This window comes from Pezoporus occidentalis, unplaced genomic scaffold (genome assembly GCF_034315485.1).
Source record: "Pezoporus occidentalis ecotype Australia unplaced genomic scaffold, CSIRO_AGI_Poc_V1 ctg35, whole genome shotgun sequence".
Taxonomy (NCBI): Eukaryota; Metazoa; Chordata; class Aves; order Psittaciformes; family Psittacidae; genus Pezoporus; species Pezoporus occidentalis.
The window spans coordinates 1,395,107-1,415,675 of record NW_026915483.1 but is presented as its reverse complement, the minus strand read 5'-3'; the positions used below and the strand labels follow the sequence as shown (position 1 = coordinate 1,415,675).

Below are 20,569 nucleotides of genomic sequence, written 5' to 3'. Positions count from 1 at the left end.
CACCCCTGCTTGTTATTGTTTCACAAGTCTGCTGATCCCTAGTATCTACCCGAGCAGTTAAGCTTGCTGAACTGATTTAATATTTTTACCCTATAATTTTACACTCAGACCACATCCTGCTGTGAAATAGCTAGTGCTAATGTCAGTCCAAATGCTGCTGTGGGACTTCGGACAGCACAGGGCCCTTCAATAGCTATATTTTATGGTTTCAAGGAGAGAGAAAAAAATATAATTTATCTGGTTGCTGTGGCTAATTCACAGTTTCACAGCAGAGGTATACTGTTCCCTCCAGGTACATCTACTTGTATTATAGGATATTTCATTCACAGTTTGTCTGAGGCATTCCTCCAGCTCAGAACCTACCAATTTATGAGAGGCAGTCTGCTTCAAAGATACCTGTACACACTTCAACACTTACCCTTACATACTAAGAATCTGATAGAAAAGTGATAAACTAGCAACAGAGCAATAGAAAACAAACTAGCACAGATCAAACAATAGCGAGTTAAATTTCTCCTTCGAGCTCAGAAGGGGAACAGAAAAAGAATACACCCCTCTTCCTAAGAAATAGTCTTTTAAGTGATTTTATTTCACAGAAAGCATTTGTGAAATTTGTTTCTTTTTTACAATTCCTATCATAGCTTTAAAAGCCAGAGTTCAAAAATGTTTAAGTCATAGCAGTTTCCTGTAGAACAGCTTACAGAAGACCTAACACATGAGTAGAAGGCAGTGGTACCAGGCATTCTCTACCCATGTGCTTACGAGAAAACCCATACTCCTCCTGGCATGCTATTTCTCAGCACATACAAACCAGCTCTTAATGGAGCTTAACTACAACATTTGAATATGTAAAAAAATATTTGTTCAAACTTATGCCTTGTAAATTACTACCTTTAATCCAGTTACTGCACAGATAAAATCTTGCCCTGTTATTTTTCAGACCGCACCATTACAGCAGCACTGGGGAAGGCTCTTCCAGAACACAAAATGCCTGCAATTAATCCATTTAATTAGTTCCACAGAAACAAAACAGAAAGATCAATTGCAGCTGCGCTGCAGCTCCCTCCTTGCCTGACCTCAGCTGCCCCTGTCTGCTCCGCTTTGCGCTCTCTGCAAAAGAAGGTATTTCTGGCAGTGTTACACCTCTAAACAAAGCAGGGAGGAGGGTGTCAACAGCAGTTTTCCAACTTGCTGCCAAGGCTTTTGCATAGACTTCATGCCCTTTATGGACGGACTGTGTGGGCCTGTGGGCAAAGTATAGCCTAAGTGTCTCAGCTCTCATAGACACTACAGCAAATTAAAGAAGTATACTTTCTTCGGGAGTTTTCAAGCTCACAGACATGGCATTTTGAATTCTAGTCTTTCACAACTGAAGCATATATTCTCCTGTTGTTCGACTTACAATTGCATGCTTGACATTATCTTTGAAAATAAAGGTGATGCAGACCTGGGCTCCCACCGAGTTCAATGGCCACATCCACAAAAGTGCCTGCAGAAAAGATGTTTACACAACTGACCCACATGGTATGAACAGCCCAGGAGATGAGAACAAACACAGTTTCAGAGTAAGAAATCTCATTTAAAGGTACTGTTAGAAATAATCACAATCCAACAGGCACAGGGATTGCTGGTGCTGGGACGGGTGGTTTCAGAGATGTGAAATCTTGGTTCTTAGAGCAATCACCATTCCCTTTGCCAGGAAACATTTTCATATAACAGCCTCTCCAGGGATGTCTAGGTTCAGTCACCATGGGTGCTTGCTCACAGAGTCTTTGCCCTTGGCACCAGGGGTGGCCTCATGTTGGCAAGCACTGCTGATAAAAGGGCAAGTATTGACACACGCAGTGCAGATGGTGCTTTAGATAACACTCAAGGGGGGCAACAAACCACAGCTCTACCAACCCCTTCTCCTCTGTTTTACTTTTAAACTTCAAATCACTGTTGTACTCTTTACTCATCCCTACTTTAAGGCTCCCTGCTGCAGGAGAACAGATGGAACAAAACTCCAAACAGGTTTTCTTCCACCAACCTGTGCGGGTCTTCTGACACAGTTGTCCTCTGCAAGCTGCCTTTGCAGTTTCTTTCCTGCCCGTTTCTATCTTCCTTTCACTCTCTCTCCTAAGCTAGAGCTCTTCTCTCTCCTCCCCTCAATTCTTAGGTGTGCTCTTCATGTTATTCACTTTAAACATGATGCATTTAAACTAGGTCTTCCAAACTCTTTTCAGGCTTCTAACCTGTGATTTACAGGACAATTTATCCCACTACATCATTTCTCCTCTTTTCTAACGTTTGCACAGATGCTTTAAAGCTCACACCACAGAGAACAGGCCTCATAGCTCCCATGCAGGATCAGTGACTCCTGTGGTGCTCCCGACAAATGAAGCTTAACCTTGTTTTGGAACCTAGAAATGATGGCAATTCTGTAGACCGCTGCTTTATTATCTTTCCTCTCAAGAAGCTTTTTCTAATGTCAAACCTAAAATTCTCTCTTGTGGCCATTTAAGCCAAAGGCTCCTCCTCCCCAGCACAATGGGTGCAGAAAATGATGTCCTCCTTGCAACCCTCTTTCATGCATTAGAGCATTTGCTTCCCCTCTCAGCTAACAGCCCTGCCTGCCCTGGTCTAACCAAGCTCCTCAAAAAAGCATATGTCACACAGGAACAACCATAGTCCTCCCTATTTACACCTGGAGATAGACCAGCCTGCCATAAATCTGGATTTGCTTTTCATTTACAGGATAGCTGAGAGGAGAACACTGCTTCATGAAATTCAGATAAAGACTGGACATGTGTGACACAGGAAGAAGCTGGCTTCAAACACCTGGCAAGAAGGAACTTGTTATTGCCATTGCACACTCTCAATTTAAGGTGATACACGTTCTTCAGTCATGTCGATTCAAATTTACAAAGGCAAGGTCTGATTTAGCTGATAACCAGTTACTCAGGAGTCAATATGTTAAAATCAATGGGACTGCTCAGGTTTAACCCTGAAGTAAAACGTAGACTGTGCTGTTTCCTTGCAATGGGACAGTCCTGGGTCAAAATGTGCTTACTGGTTTTAGATGTTGCTCCTGATGCTGCATTATTAGGATTAAAGGAACTACTTTATGAGCTTTTCAGATATCCTGATCATTCTGGAAATCACCACTGATCTGCTTTAAGCTTGGCAAATCCCCCTCCAACTTCTTTCTTTCAAGGCAAAACTCACTGGTTTGTGAAGTGGCAGCTCACTACTGGCCTCACCAGCGAGGAAATGGAAATCTTGTGTTACTCTGTTTTGCAAGAAAAAGTAAAACTAGTGTTAATTAAATTAAAGAAGAGTAAAAGTAACAGGCATATAATGAGAGAACATGCCCCTTTCCACAGTCTAGCTCTTAACAGATCATCCAGCATGCTTAAAAAGCAACTTCCCATCTGCAAATCTGTCTCTCTCTCCTTTTTGCCTAATGAGCTTCAGTTAGTCTGTTCAGAAGCCCAAATGGGCATCTCAGGGCCAATTCAGCAGCAGGGGGTCCGTTACTATAACAACTGACAACTCTGGTGATTTCTGAAAGGCCCGAAAGTAGCCGTTTGGGAAATGGTTATTGAGCAAGGAGCTGCGGAGAAATGGCTAGTGCTGGGTGCGCATCCAGGACCCCCCTGCACACAGCTGCGTTCACCCAGCCCAGCCCTGCCTGCACAGAGAACACCCCGGCGTCCCACTGCCCCTGCAGACAGCCAAACCAGACCCTTTCCAGCTCCCTACATGAGAAGATAAAACCCGTAAGTCGACAATGGGAGGAACAGCAGCGGCATGCTAGGATTTGGTGTCAGTAGATCTCCTTGTGGGCTCTCCCCCCTTGCCCCAGGCTGCGTGTTGCTGGATGAAAGAGCACAGATGCTGTCAGAAAAGTTTTCATATTGATTTTCCTCATAATGGAAGAATGACGAGGGCTCAAAGAACGATACCAACAGCTAGAACAAGCAACCGGAGCTGCCCTAAGCTCCAGGCTTGAAAGCAAGCTGCCTGCCGTCGGCACAAAGAATGAGCTCGGTTCCCCGCGTGGGATAAGAGGGAGCTGATCACAGGCCTGCTCCCTTTTAATGAAAAAGACCAGTGCTTTGAGATACAGCACACAAAGGGCCTAATATTTCAGTACCTTTACCTCCGGCACTGGCAAAATCAAATACAACCTGGATCTTTTGCAATAAAAGCTGAAGTGCTTTTCCTGCATTGCCTGGGTTGAGGCAGGGAGATCAGAGGGCTCTGAACCAGGCTGGGCTGCATCCCATTTGCCAGGCAGTGATCTGCGCCGTCCCCATCCCTCTGAGGCTGTTTGTCATCACACAAGACTAGATGTAGCTGTTCCCAGAGGAAAATGAAGGTGTGCCCTGTTCAGTTTGAGCAGGGCACATCTGGTCACTAAAAAGGAGATGGAAGCTCCAAGAGGTTTCAGGCAAGCCACTCACCTCCATGTTTCCCCTCGTCTCCCTGTGGTGTTACCTGTCTTCCAGTTTAGGATATCTCTCCACTGCTGGCTAATGCTCCTCACTGCCTGTGATGACAGGAGTTGCACTTTGGGGCACTGCCATCCCCAAGCTCAGCACAAGGACCTGGGATGTGGTCCTCAGGCATTGCTGGCGGCAGTGTCAGAGTGAGCATGCCCATCCTTCCTCCTCATTCTTGCCTTGTGCTGGTCTCTCAGTTACGCTGGTACAACTCCGGTTACTACATGAATCAGACCAGGAGCTAATCTGGCTTAAATCAGGGCACAAAAGCCCCTCTCTTCTATTTTTTTTTTAACATGGATTATTTCTCAACCCAGCTCCTCACATGGTTGTACAAACATTTGCATTGGTATCACAGAGGGCAGAACAAGGGCAGGAATGGAGGAGGTTGCTTGAACCACTGCTGCGGAAATAAATACTCATGCAACTGCACCCGAGGCGTTCCTAAAATCAACAGACAGGCTCTCAGAAAGTGTTACCACCTAGAATCTTCCACGAGAGCGAAAATGAACGGAATCAGGAATATTTGAGAGTAAGCTGAAAGCAGCTTTTACCATTGTAAGGAAGCAATTTTACAATGGTCTGTAAATTTGCAATGTTCCTTTTCCAATCAGTACAGTAGATGAACAACACACTGTGTACTCATAAAATAAAACCTAGAGATAGGTTCAAATAACAATTCCAGCACTTTTTACAACCTGCTACAGGCAGAAATTCTTTTCTTCCAGAGTGAAGTTTTAACACTCTTAGCTATGGAGATGTGCAAGCTCCCCAGATCAAAGGCAGTTTTCCAAGGCAGAGTCATTAGACAAGGTAACTACAATAGTTCTTGGTCTTACGTTGCAGCTTTCATGTCTATATTACAAATACGGTTGACTAACCTCCTTCGTGCTGTTTTACAGTGACAGAACTCAGATGCTGAAATACTGAACACCTGAGCTTGCTCCCAGTGAGGTCTTTGCCACTGAGTTCAACAGCAGTACTGTCAAACCATAAGTGACTTGGCCCCAGGTCACACAGAAAATCAATGAGAGAGTCAGAAAAAGAGCCCATGTCTTGTGGTGCTCAGTGTCATTTCTTCTACACAGAAAGACACTGCTGGAGAAGTCCAAGCCTCTGCCACAGAACCCGTCCCAAGGACTTCGTTCAATTCAACAGGATGTTCAACAAACAAAACCAAGAAAATTCTTACTGTCTGCTAAGTTCTACAGGGTTTCGCCTAAGGAAAATTAGAGGCATCTTTTCCCCAAGCTGTCTCATATACACACATGACTATAAACAAGCAATGCAAGCTTGCTTGCTCTTTGAAAGGCAGCAGCTGTGTTGTTCCAAAAATCCCTCCTGAATGTAAACATATTAGCACTGTATAAACAGCTTGATTTAATAAGAAATGCAATACAATATTCCCGCTTTGTCTTTGGGATCACGATGTTGATGGCGGCAATAATTCAAGGTGAATTATGGTATCTGTTCAAAAGAAAGAAAAAGAAAACTCTCCAGCTATAGTCGTGAATTAATTTCTTCCTCTTAGCTGAAAATGAGAAATGGCTATAATTTAGTTCCCATTTGAAAGTTGCTGTTGGCTAAACTCTAAAATCTTAATTGCTTCTTAATATTCTCTGCTTATTCTTCCCTTCGAAACCGTAGTCTATAGCATTGTAGTGTTTAGATTAAAAATCAGAATGGAAAACAAACAGTGGAAGGTCACCAGTTAGTCCTAAAATACGCTTTTTCTCTTGAATGACAGAACTCAATGTGTGTCAAAGTATTCTAGTTGATTTCCCAACTCAAGTCACCCTCCTGCACCTCTGTTAAAAAGAAAGTGGCACTGACCCTGGGTTTCCCTTAAAGTGTCAATACTCAGGACTTGTTCAATTTGCAACAGAATATAGTGGAAGTGCTAGAAAAGACATGTTTCAAGCCATATTATGGCTCAGCATACTATAGAACATGCCTTGCTGCAAAAAAACTGAAGTCACACTCAATCCCTAAATAGTTTGGAGGTCACTACCGAACACACTCTGCAATTCTCAGAGCTTGTAGAAAAGGCTGTGAGAATAACAGTGGCAAAGACTGCAGACAATCCAAGTCAAGTTTTAAACTGACCTTGAAGAACTGCAGAAGGATCTCATGATACTGAGTCTGGGTAGAAAATCACAGACGCAAAACAAATGCCCAGAAATGCAAAAATAACGTGGTTGGGAAACTGCTCAATGCACGCGTTTTAACGGGCTCTACATGAGCTAGTAGCTCTCCAGTGAAAGATCTATGCCAGTGAATAGTTCTCAGAAACACTCAGTGGTTGTCCTTACAGCACACAACTTCAGGAAGCAGTACAAAAGGAATGAAAGCAGAGAAAAAAATACCACTGTGCCACTGCAGAAGAAAATGGTGAATCTACCTGCTGCGTAAAACAAGGATGTGGTCTCCTCACCTCTTCTGTCTGCTAAGACTTCAATTCTCGGCTTGATGCTGAAGTTTCAAGCACTAGAAGTCCTGGGAGCAACAGTCCCCTTCACTATTCCCACAACAGCTCAAGGATCAGCCAAGGCCAGCTTTTCCTCAAGAGGAATCAAAGATGCACAGAAGTAAAGCTAAGCTACAGACATCATTGTCCTTCCTGCCCTGGAAACCCAACTGCCAACCAGCCCCAGCAGCTCCTGGTCATCCCACAACAGTGCTCTCCTCATTGTTCTGGGATAAAAGCGCAAGTTTTAAAGCTTCATTATGCTGACCTAGTTTATTTTCCACTCGACCAACTTAAAATCACATAGCCCTTTTCACAGCAGTGCCATTAAAAGTACTGAATTCAAGGGAACTTTAGTAGGAAGGTAATTCAGAACTGCTGCTTGCCTGCAAGTTCCCATCCCTTTTCATTACTGAGATGGCCATCATGCTAAAAAGATGGAAGTGACCCTTTCTCTATAATATCAATCATATTCTTTCACCATTTGTCCAGCATCCACATGGAAAAGGAACTGAGAACAGCAAATTACCTCTGCAAGTAAGGGAGTCTCATTCAGAAATGGCACAGATCATTTCCAAACGTATTCAATTACAAGAAGTCTCTAATAAGCACAGCGTGGAAGCTCAACAGATAAAGAAAGGAAAAACTTCATCAAACAATGACTGCTTCCTATTACTCTCCTTTTCAAATAAACGGAACAGAAAATGAAGCCTCCTTACAACAAGACATCATCACAAAACTTATTTCATTGCTGTATAGTGGAATGAGTTACAAAGGATCCAAACAGAGATAAACACTTTGCCAAACATTCACAAGCAACTTCCCTAACCTCCTTTTTTTGGTCTCTGGATAATAGGGCATCAGTGCAACACAAACAAGCAGAAGGCTTCTCTCTGCTTCATTGTTCTGCTTATGTCACCTCTGGTCTCAAATCCCATAAATGCTCAAAGGCGCAAAAGTGAAAATATCACTTGTTTTACCCTCAAAATGTTTTGCCAGAGGGTAGCTATGTCTCTTCTGCATTTTCTAGTTCTCTGGGGTTTGTTTTGCAATGCTTTTTCTCACAACAAAACAAAGAACTGCTGTGCAAGAAAACACCCCTTGGTCCAGCACGCCTGTCCCCTGGAGGGTTATCCTTTCAGAACAAGTGTTTCTCTGCTGTGCATTTCACTACCACGTTTCCCTTACTGAAATATCAGTCTCAAACTCGTTTTTCATGCCATTTGCTTTGATAGTGTTATTTAGAAAATTATTCCATATGTTGCCCATTACATTTTAAGCTAAATATTTCTTTCCTGAAAATCCCAATCACTGTTCCTTTGAAACTTGCAAATTAGACTCTACAGTGTTTGAGGATCTATTTTTTCTTTACTTTAGAACACTCATGGAGAGAAACATTTTTTTTCTCCTAAGGTAACCACACTGAAAAGGGCACACAAAATGCTGTGTTGCTACTTCAATGACAGGGTCTGCACAACATGAAATGTTACTGTGGACAATTCCTGCTGTAATCGCTTGTTGATGTATCCTAACACACACCTTTACTTTTTCATACGCTCTCTGAACTGGTTAAAAAACTCTCTCAGATCTATGAAGGCAGACACAGAAGATGATTTTGAAGCTAGGACACATGTGTTTTCAAGTTTGTTTTACTGTTCCTCAATCTGCTGCTTTGTATTTATCTAAAAATTTGGACTTCTACATAACATACTTTCCATGTCTATATTAACTTCTAATCTCCACCTTTTTTTTTAGTCTCAATTTTACACACACACGAAAAAAAGACCCACTGCTGTCAAGGGTATTAATGACAATGCTTGTAGTTTTACCCAAGCCACTGATGAATGTTAACTATTCATGCATATTACAGAGAGCAGATACGAAACAATTACTGTCAATATGCAAAATAACAAACATTACTGGAAAAGTGATTCAGTTGCAGTTGAAGTCTTTGCTCATGTAACTTCATTAATTTATGTGTGTGTTTGCTATTATGAATAAAATAAAGATTTTATGAGGTAGATGGTTAGGAATTTTGAAGATAAAAAGTATTTAACTTCAATTAACATAACTTAATTCTAGACTAGTAATATTATGATCTATAGTAGAAGCCAGTATTTATGAGAGATGAGTCTCTAACAATTGGTCACTAAGCCAGTGCTTTCCAACTTTAATACCTTCTTGAAGAGGGCATTGTTACTCTTTGAGTGAATTAAACACCAATTTTGCAATTATTTCTCACAATCCATTAGTGTCATTGCAGGGAATGGAAACATTTTCCAAACAATGAGAGGTATCAACATTCTTCTTGATAATAGCATTTCGCATTTTATTCCAAAGCCTTTCCTCCTCAGACGAGCATTTTGTACCAACACAAGATAAATACTGCTAACCCTACGTTACAGTGCTTCTGTATATAGCATAGCTTTCAAGGGCTTGTGACTAAGTGACTAAGACTTCAAATGAAGAAAATACGTATTGGAGGACAAGACGCTACAATGGGATCTTCTGAACCTTTCCAATTTCAGCTTTTGTGCACTCATCACTACAGTTTTATTCATTGTCTTACTGCAGTGATATTAATTGCTTGCAAATGTTAATAGAAATGATTTTTACATGACTATTGTCATCTATTTAGTAATAGTCTTTCAAATGTTCCCAGCCTCAACAATTTTCCAGTTAACTGTCAGCAAAATGGGTGTACTGAAAACCAGCTTGGTATGGTTTTTTAATTGATTCTGCAGATATTATGATCAATGGACTGTTATTTCTCATCAAAGGCACTTTTCTGTGTCTGGTCTGTTCAGATTTTGAAGCAATTCCTAAATAAATGAGCCTAATTCCTGGTTTATCTTCACTACCAAACAAATGAGGTGTCTTTGGGTTATGGCTCTGGCACAAGAAGGTGCTGCAGGTTTTGATTTACTCTAAATCAAATGCAGATGGATTTGTTGATGCTAATCCTAGTCTCCACAACTGAACCAATGCCCATTGGTACAAAAGACAGTATCTCTCATTAAGAGCCGATCTTTACTTTACAAGACCTTGCAGGCTGCACTTCTTAACAGTTCACCTACACTAAAGAACGCCTGCTCGGAGCATTTCTATGTAACGTGAAACAAGCTCATCCTCCTTTCTTCAAGTACAGTCAAAGGAAGAAAAGAACTGCTTAAGATCACACAGGAGGTCTGTGGCAAAGCCACCCATGGAAGCAAGGCCAGTCTCACTGGGCTTTTCTCCCATGACCACGTTTCTTGAAGCCAAGACAAAGATACCTTCATATTACCTACATATATAGAGAGGGACTAACTGTGAAAATATTTGTTGGCATTACAGCTGGCTCTACCACTGCTACGGCTCTACCAAGCTCATGTTCATGACACAAACCCCCATATTTAAGACAGCTGAATAGTTAACAACAGAGCTGTTTCAGCATCCAAAAAGTTATCTAATGCACCTATCACCATAACATCTAATACTATAAAAAACACAGGACCACACTGAAAACCACCACCTGAAACGTGTCTTAAAACATAATCAGTTTCCAGTCAAAAGGGAATAGGCTCACCTCCAGTAGACAAGCACAGCAATGAGAAGAATGAGGCACACGAAGGTCAGTGCTGAGACCACAATAAGCGGGATAATCCATTCCATTTTACCAGGAGAAGGTCTCGTGGCCATGCTGGAGCTGTTCTTGTCAGCTGTGTATTAAAAACATAACAAAACCAATCAGTAAATGGCAAGCAAATTATTGTAGGGAAAAATGTGTAAGCAAAACAAGTAGTTTGTCCATTTTACATGGTATGAGTAAACATAGCAAAGATCTTCTAACTGCAGGGTGGGACTCCATTTGTCTTTAGTCTGAGACATGAGAGTACAAAAGTATGGTGTTTATTGCCACATATGGCTTGGATTTTACTACTGCCTGCAATTACAATCTCACAGACAATTTTAGGACTCTATCGTGCAAGTACCTATTATCAGATGTGGAGTACTCCACTGAGTCATTTCACCCCAGTAACAAAGTAAATGCTTTGCTCCGTCATCAGTGTTTGCAGATAAATGTACTTGGTTTCTCAACACTCCCGGACAGCCCTGATTGCAGAGCTCAGTGTAATACTTTGCTTCAGAAATGAATTCCTTGGTAACAACCTTAAAATAAAAAAAAAAAATTCCTCAACATGTTGGGTGTCATGCCACATCATTTGCAGAATTGTCACAATCTGGTGAGTTACTGCATACGAAAGCGCTTGTCAGCATATGGATTGTCAAGATGGATGGATGAATGAGTGGATAGGATGTGTTGTAACTGACAGAAGACATCATTATGCCACAGCTTTTGAACAAAATTAAAGATGGTCAATAGCCTGAGATCTGGCCAAGTAACTCCACTTTACTTTTCACATGACATCTCATTAAAATTACCCTATCATATATGAGTATCTAGAGGTTCTGCAAGCACTGGAGCCAATGAGCATAGACACTGTACCAACGTATTTCTGAAGGCATCTAATTTGTGCAAATTCATGTAGACTTGATGAATAAATTGTTTTAGACAGAATAATAAAAGAAAGATACAGAAGCGGATTCTGTAGCTTATTCATGTTTCCTAACAAACAGGCGGTAGTTGATCAATACCTGTCAACAGGATGTAATGGGAAAGGATTACTGCAAACAGCTTCAGATTTCAATGAGGATTGAAACGCGCGCACTTGACTTCCACTTTTTAGCCTACGTGAGTCTTTCCTTACCAATGTGCTTCCTTGCCCTCATTCAGTACTGTATTATCATATCTTCTGAAACTGCTGCAAATCCTACCAGAAGAACATAATTGCCTTTTCACCATAGGCAGGCAAAACACAGATAATTGGAAGTCACCAGATGTCACATAATATGAAGTCATACTCTATTTTAATAGCATTTAGATTATACTCCTCCATAGGCAGGAGTAAAATTCAACTAACATGGAAGTAAAGGTTAATTGTAAATGCTTTTGCCTGACTGCTGAAAACAGAGCAAGGCTGCAGGCTGCTGCAAGCCCAGCAAGAAATCTTTCTAGTTTTAAGAACTAGGCTGATGGAGGTAATGCCCTTTAGCAAGCAGCCTAAATGTGGTGCTAATCAGAGGGATGTTTGGGGGAAGTGAATGTACACTTTGATTGAATGTCTTTGATTTCCTTGACTAGCAAAGAATAAGGAAAAGAACAAGCCCAAAATTAGAGCAAAGGCTTATTCTCTATATTTGCCAAACTTGCAAAAATCATAAGCCCTGCGGCATCAGGGTTTTATTAGTGCATTTCAAATCATTTAACAGCATGAAAAAATTAAGCCTGTGAGGTAAGTATTACTAATCAGAATGGTAAAAGGCACAAAGCAAAAAAACACGCAATATAATAAAACTTTGTAGGAGAGTTATAGTCCCACCACCTTACATCCATTAGGACATTGCTTCATTCTTCTCCAAGGACAGTATTCTGTTTAGTTTCACTGCCACATATTTCAACACAAAAACATATGTGTCTGTTTGCATGGGAAGAAAATTAAATTCCATTGTAAGCACAGCATGGGCTGGAGTCCCAGTGCACAAATTCTGCAATGCTCGTGATGCTCCTCTTACCCAGTCTACTGTGGAGAACACACTTACCTGACCCTGCCAACTCCCTGTACTACAGATGTGAGGACAAGAAAGAGTTCAGGATGCTGAGTGCCAGGAATAACAAATGCCATTCCTGGATGCTGATGGCTGGCCCTGAAATTCCAGCTGGGAATGCCCAAGCAGTGATGTGCTTCAATAAAAAAAAAGAGAATGATCCTGTGCTGGCTTAGGTGTTTTCCATGGCTTTAGTGTTGAGAGAGCTTAAACAAACCAATGCCAATAAAAATTGTACTAGAATGACAGCTGAGGTCAGAAGAACAGCAGTGCAGCTGGAGTGCTGGTGCCTGTCTCTGGAGAGTCATGGCAGAAGAGCCTAAGGAAAGGCAGCACAATGGATAAATTGGAAAAAGACTTGAAGAAAATACACACAGAAACCAAACAGATCTACGCCTTCATAGTTTCCTGTTCTCCTACATTACAAAATATTATAAAATAAAAAACAGTCATCATTTCACTCTTTTCCAAAGCAAGAATGTTGAGCCTTGGTAGAGTCAACAGCATATCCTTGTAACGGTGCCCACCATACGCTGCACTTGGGAGGGAAGAAAGCTTAAAAAATGGACCAGGAAACTCCATTTTTGCTAAGAAATGTAAACAGTTTCCAGTGGCATATGCCTTCGTTGAATTAATTCAGTTTGCCTTTTACTGGCTTGGAACCCATCCCAGTAGGAAGGAATAAAAATTATTACAGCATATCTGTTTCAGGAGGTCCCACACAATACAAGCCCTGGCACTGCTAAACCCACTCCTGTGTCTGGAAAAACCCCTAACTCTTGTGAACCACCCATTCAGCAGTTCCACCCAGGCCCTGGATGGATGAAGCACTGGCACAGAAATCATTAGAGGGCATTAGGCAGCATGAGAGGCTTTGGCAGTGCAGCTCTTGCACAAAGGTCAAGGCAAGAAAGGGGCATTCTACACTTTGTGAAATGTACTGATTTTCCACGTATTCTTGGTAATTGGTTCCTGAGAACAGAAATGTGTTTATTTCCCTTAAGTAACACTGCTTGCTATAATAAGCAACCACAGCTGTAATATATAACCTATCTACCTTTATCATCCCTTGCCATTGCACAAATAATCAGGACAAAGTCCTGTTTGTTGTACCGTTGCAGGTATCATTAACCTGGACAACACGTGTGTTCTGCAGGCCAAAAGAAAACCCTTGCTGCCAAACTGCTTCTGACCATCCAGTCTCTTAAAAGAAATTCACCTGCTCATCTTTCCTTTAGGTAAATGAAGTTATGGACTTATACAAAGGTATCAATTCATTCTGGAAAATAACATGGGCCATATTATTAAACGATGAAAAGGCAAACCAGTGCTTTTAAAGAAAGTATTACTTTTGATACAGGCTTGTGCCATTGTGCAGCTATATTCTTCTTATTTCTTTAAACACAATCATTCAGTAGTCATACTTACAGGCTTTGCACAACTAAGGATGGCTTTTCACTGTTTCGTAAACTGATGCCAATCATATTTAATCCTGATGTCAGATATTCAAAATTCATCCTGCTTGCAACCATTGAGTAATTCAATGCTTTTATTTTCAAGCCAATCTGCTGTTTGCTCCTGTAAGCTGCCATGCAAAGTGTCTCATGTGCCACACAAAAATACAGTTTAATAATCCTTGCCACGTGTGGAGAAAGAATTACACAGATGTTTCATTACCTTAATGAGGTTATAACCAAAAGGCTTTTGTAACCTCAGACCTGGCAAAGACTGTTCTAAACCACTAAATTCAAGCTCTGCTTAAAGCATACACCAGGTGTGAAATGTAACTCTGCACATCATGATCTCCCTACAAAGCCCTCTCGTGGGAGGAACTCAGCAGAGGCGGGTGAGCACTGAAGGATGGGAGGACCTGGCTGAAGTTTGGATCAAAGGCCAAACCCACAATCTCTGTTCTCAGCCCTAGCTCGTGACACAGACAAAAGCCCCATCCTAATGCTTATTCCTTTGCTCATAACAGACTATTTGCTATCTCCCGTCGAATACAAAGGCTGTGTTTAACTGTCTGCAGAACAAACCAAAAGCCTGTGGTTTGGTATCTGCCTGAACTGAATCATGCTGGTTCTCTTTCTTTCCTGTTTTGTTTTTGGAAAAGCATCATTGTAATTGCTGTTTTTCTCATGTTCAGGTTTGAGAGTTGTGGACAATGGTAAGCAGCTGCATGTGTAACAGCTGCAGATCAAAGGTACAATCAGTATAACGTGGGCACCAAAACCGAGAAAAGGATGAGCAGAAAAATGAAAGAACGCAAGCTAGCGTTCAGTGACAGAAGAAAATCATTAGCACTGGCTGATGGCACAAGACAAGAAGAGGCCAATGCCATTTGGAATACAATAATGACACGGCCTCAGGAGAGGTGTGTGTGTATGTGCCTGTGAAATAAGCACTAAAAGAAAATGAGCTTTGCTGTACTAATTGGCCTCGCACTTTCCCTGTAATTTCTCACGTGCTCCCTCTTCTCCTCTAATCATCCACACTCATGAGTACTTCCCCATTCAGTTATCTGCTTACAACTGCTAATTTGATTCTATATAATTAATTTTACAAGTGTATATTGTTATGAAACAATTTTCTACTCTTTAAAATGATTCAACTTTCTGCTCACAAAAACACTTCTGAAACCCTGACAGCTCTTAAAAAACTGCTTTCCTGCAGAAAAGATGCATCCAAAAAAGTTCCTGCCCTCTATGGGATACAATAAGCTGCAGGAGTTCTTTCTGCTCACTTTGGAAGTGGCCTTCGCCCTCCTTTAACTGTCCTGATGCTCAAGAATGCTTTCAGACACTTCTGTCAATGTCCTCTTGGCTTTGCTGGTCATTGTCTTAACATAAAGTTTGCCTTGTTATGGAAAACCTTTAAGGCTCTTTCTCACAGGAAGAGGTCCTGCTTATATCTGGAGTTTCACTGAACTCCACTCCTTGTGTGACTTAGGTCAGGTCTGTCTGTATGAACTGCCAATTTCCACATTACTGTGGGAAACAGTTTAGCTGAAGCAACTAGTCTTAGGCTTCATGCTAGTGTGTGATTGATGGGCCAATTCACTAGCTGTGGGTTTTGCTGGCATGCGTCTTTGGGAACCAAGAACCAGCCTGGAGGAAAGCTCCTTCTGCATTCCCAAGAGTCATCTTGCAGGGGTAGCACTCCCAACAGGCCAGCCAGGCCTTACTCAGACACATCTAGTAAAGCATTTGGGCAAATTCCAGGTTAGGCAGACTTCAGCTAGGCACTGCAGATATCTGGTGACACAAGGTGCAAACAAAAGAAGGACTTGCCTGAAGAAACTTTGAAGGACAAAGTCCTCACAAGGAGATTCAGGCTTAAAGCCTCTGTCCCACAGCCAGTAAGACACATCTTAAAATGTTCTCTTTCACTTACCTTTTCCTCCAGCAAACAAGTGCTGGTTATTTCAGATGTCATTTCCTACGCATGGAAGTCATTTTATAAAGACACAGTGATCTTACTAAGTTATCATCCCTCCGTATATAAGCACGGAAAACCTAATGGGCAGAGTCCTTTCAAGACTGATCGTCTTTACGTGCAGTCTTCAGGCAGGGTCATTTCAACCTCCAATCCTGCAAGTGAGCAGAGCTCTTAAAAGCGCCTGTCTAGTAGGAGGCAAAGCTGTGCTGAACTTCTTTCAGTGATAGTTCTCTACATGCTAAAAAGAGACAGAAATCACTACAGACTAAAGCAGTACGATTCACAATAACCCTAAGTACTTTGTAGGAACATTAATAATATTTCCTCATCTCATTGGTTTTAATATTTTATCTTAACTTCACCACAGAATAGGAACCAATCTAATAAACAATCCCTTTGTCATGAGCTAATAAAGAAGACCAACTACCCAATTCCTCCAATTTATTAGGCTGAAAATAGGCCATGAGGCTCTTTCCAGGTCTTATACAATGGACACTGTACTTGGACCATCCATGAAACTGGCACATGAAAAACAGAGAAGCATAAGGCAGGAAGAACTGAAGACATCTATTTCAGAGGTAGGTTTACCCAGGCAGATTTAATCATTGGGGTTTGAACCTAAATCGTGCTGAATGCTTCCTCCCCACATTGCAAAGCACGGCTAGGACAAGTTCCCTCCTTCCTGTTAAAAAGGTGATTAGGGCAGGTGGCATGTTGAAAGCTGCCTGACAGTCATCTCAAACCACATTCAGTGGGAGCACTGGACTTTGAAGAAGATTTCCAGTTGAGGAGTAAGAAAAACAGCAGTGTATTGTAAAAAAATCAGCACCATTTGGTGCAGGTTTCTTGGTCTCTGCATTGTTAATCTGATCTCTTACAGAACAGTAATGATTCACAGCGTTAGAGTCACGTCAGGATTTCCGTAACAAATGTTATTAAAGATTGGATTGAGTTTTGTTCTTGAAATTGGTTCTGAGCTATAACTGAGCGCACAATGTCTGCAGCTTTGTGTTTATAGATGTAGGGAAAAATAAGTATGTGAGGTTTTTTTCACAGTACTCTGACTCTAGAGCAGCTTTGGTGGAAAAACAAAAATACAGAACAGTCTATAGATTAGCAAAATAAACAGTAACAGTAAAAAAAAATCCAAACAAAAAGATGGGCACTATCTTATAAATGCTGTGCTAATACACAGCAATACTCAGACAAACTCATCGTTGTCCCTAAAACTCAGTCCTTACTCTGCAAATAAATCCACAGGCCTGCACTCCACTTGCTTATTGCAGTTATAAGATCTGAGCCTGGAGCTCCCCAAGCAGAAACATGTGCCTATGCACTGGACTTTCTGCAAACACTGTGTTTGCATAAGCCTGTGCAGCAAATCCTGACCATGAAGGGCTTGGTGCACATGCAGATCACCTGGGCATGCCTCCAAAAGGTCATATTTGCTGTGTACATACTGCGGAGTTGGGATATACATCCAGAGCTGGTGTGTACAGGAGCACTGGTAATTCTCATCAGGACAAACAGAGAAAATACCAGACTCTGCTTGGCTAAGCTTTTATTTCCCCTTTTTAATAGCTAAAAACAAGCCCTAGTGCCAGAGGTGCTTTGTCTTGGAAGATCAGAGTATATAGGTTTTGTGGTGAGGAATAAACCAGCTACGATCCTGTATTTGGGAGAATATCTCAAAGCCCCACCAAGGAGAATTATGCAGATAAACTAAATTTGCTTATAGCATATATAGCAACCTTCCCATGAAACACCAGCTCAGCACAGCACCCGCTCTTGCAAATTAATTTCACAGCTATAGTTCACTGCATTCCCCTATATTTTTAAGCAAAATTCTTAATGCAGCATGTTGCGGGTTAACATTTTTCCAGGTTTTTCTTTCTAATAAGCTACAAGGACCGTGAATGCGTCCCAGGAATACAAAAGGATGATTCTTCCCCCTCTAGTCTCACCAATACCAATTTGTGGGTTGGGTCCTGCCCATGGGATGAAGCCAGGCACCACAAAAATGTTGTATATACTGGAAATTAGTAAGGAATGTGAATTGTGTCATTATCTATCCCCAAAATTCCCATTTGACAGGCTGGATGAGGCTTGGAGCAACCTGGTCTGGTGGAAGGTGTCTCTCCCCATGGCACGGGGGTTGGAACTAGATGATCTTTAACTCCAACAGTTTTATGCTGGTAAAACCAGTTTTCCCGGAGGTCACTCACCTGGGTTAATGGTGATGAATTTGTTATCTGAGGGGTATTCCTCTGGAAAACTGTCCCCCTTCGGAGAGGGTCTTCTTGTTGTCTCTGGTCTCCTTGGGATCTTCCCCACGTACAGCTCGTCGGTGAATGCTGGTGGCACTTGGGTGGATGGGAGCTGCTGGGGCTGAGTGTCTGCTTCGGCAAAGCTCTCCTCCTCGGCACCTCCAGCCGTGGGGATGTTTTGGCTCGGTTCTTCCCCCGGTATGGTTTTATTTCCTTCCTCCTCTGCAGTCCAGTTGGGGGAAGCCACGGCCACGCTGGGCTCCGTGCTATTGCGCGCCTCCGCAGCTGCCGTCACCCCGCTTTTCTCCTTCTTCTCAGCATCCTTTTCTTCCTCTTCCTCGTGCTCCCGCTCCCCATCCTCACTTTCACTCTTTTCATCCTTCTCCCCCTCCTCGGCTCCTTCGCTGTCCTTTGTCAGTGCCGAGTCCCGCTCTGGCCCCGGGGAGGCGGCAGCAGAAGCCTCGGTGACGGCCACCACAGCCCGTCCTGCCTGCTTGCTGGGGGCAGCCGCCGCGGGGAGCCGGGTTGGCCATACACTGCTCGGGAAGGAGGAGATGCCGCTGCCGCTGAAGCCCAGCCCTGCCAGCAAGGTGCTGGTCACCACTGAGGCCACAGTGGCCTGGCTGCCGCTGGAGGAAGGCCCCATCCCCGTGGCCATGGACACGAAGGAGAAGGGGAGCCCCGAGGAGGTCCACGTGGAGGAGCCAGAGCTGATGGGAGCCATGTCAGCTGAGGAAGCAGGAGATGCTGTGGGCTTGAGGAGGTCAGCAGCAGCAAAGGGGAAGAAAACACAGCAGAGAGCATCAGCAGGGGTCCCAATGTGCTACCCGAGGTGATTTTTCTTTTGCTTTTCCCTCCCTTTCCACACACACCCCATTCTGGTTGCTATTCTCTTAACATGAATGACTTAGCATCAGCTGGATGCAGGACCAAGTCAGGAATGGCACATGCTACAGAGCTACACAGCAAACCATGAAGGGAGAAAACCTCACCACATTCACCACTTCCAAACAATCACCACCATAAAAAACCCTCTTTATCCTTATCTTTATGTTACAGTGGGACCTTCTCAACCCACGTCACCAGTGACTTGTGAATAATGTTTCCTCTCAGGGGTGAGGAGGATGTAAAGTTGTTTAATGAGTTTAGCTGCATTACTCACAGCACTTTAATCCTTAGAACACAGAAGCTTAAAAATACAGCGTTACATAAGGGCTGTCCCAAAATAAGGGCTGTGCTGCCAACGTGAGCATCCGTGGCTGGTGGGTCTGCTCTGACAGGGAACTCTGGATCTTCCCACACACACTGGGAGGGCCTCGAATGGTACTATTTTTATTTCCTTCATTTACTCATTAGCATTATTCTGATGCTGCTGTAAGGCATTGCTCTTGATAGACAAGACCTGCAACACGGCTGGCTGTGCACCTGAGAAGGACCCGGAGAGCATCAGGAGCCCTTCAGCAAGTCACTACAATCTCTATCTGGACCACCAGGCTGTGATACCCATGTATATACTCAGTCTTCCCCATATACAGGGCTCTCCCTGGCCACTACCAGTGACCCACAGCCAGGGCTGGCATTGCCTATGTCCCTCAGGGAGCTGAGAGGAAACAGCAAATGAACCATGGACTTGGCATCCTCTGCACCCTGCCACTGTTATTCTGTGTCAGTCCAGTACAGGCATGCTTGCACGTGGGTCTCTGTGCACATGTGCATGCTCTACTGGAAATAAAAGATCTTGGTATATACTACACAATTCCCCTTCCTGAATTACATGTGAAAATGACACTGAAGGGAATTGACTAAGGAGAAGGAGTAATTCTGCAGAAAAGCTGAGATCAGCCCAGACAACATGACCACATTCTCTCTCTGACTTACTGAAAAATGTCTCACATTACTGAAATTCATCAGCAGGAGGAGCATTAGCTGGAAAGGTATATGCATCAGAGGACAAACAAGGGTTAAATAGGCACTAATGAAGGTTGAACTAAACTGTAAAATGTTTATTTTTGGAACTGAAATTTATAGCCTAAGAGTATTTCTACATCTCAGCAATTCCCAGTTTCAGGCAGTCTGTGTAGTTGAAATGCTGCAGCAAACCAAGAAAGGCAGCTTTCTCACATTATTTTTGACCAGCTGCATCACAGAGAACCTGAGATCTCAGACAAAAACGTGTGCTTTAGAGATTTCAAGCCAAAACTTTAAATAAGCATCCAAACTTTTGGGTACTTATCAGTGTGAATCCCTAAGGCACTGTGAGA

At 42.6% G+C, this 20,569-nt stretch overlaps 1 protein-coding gene across 2 annotated transcripts in view; it reads right to left on the bottom strand.

Moving 5' to 3' along the window:
- The window catches only part of PTPRG (protein tyrosine phosphatase receptor type G), a 416,775-nt gene that overhangs the window by 59,653 nt on the left and 336,553 nt on the right, over positions 1-20,569 (bottom strand). For both annotated transcript variants that reach the window (XM_062630206.1, XM_062630207.1), the window contains exons 13-14: positions 18,267-19,062; positions 10,523-10,655 (exon numbers count right to left, since the gene is read on the bottom strand). In XM_062630206.1, coding sequence (XP_062486190.1) covers positions 10,523-10,655; positions 18,267-19,062 — 929 coding nt within the window. The remainder of the gene's footprint in view (positions 1-10,522; positions 10,656-18,266; positions 19,063-20,569) is intronic.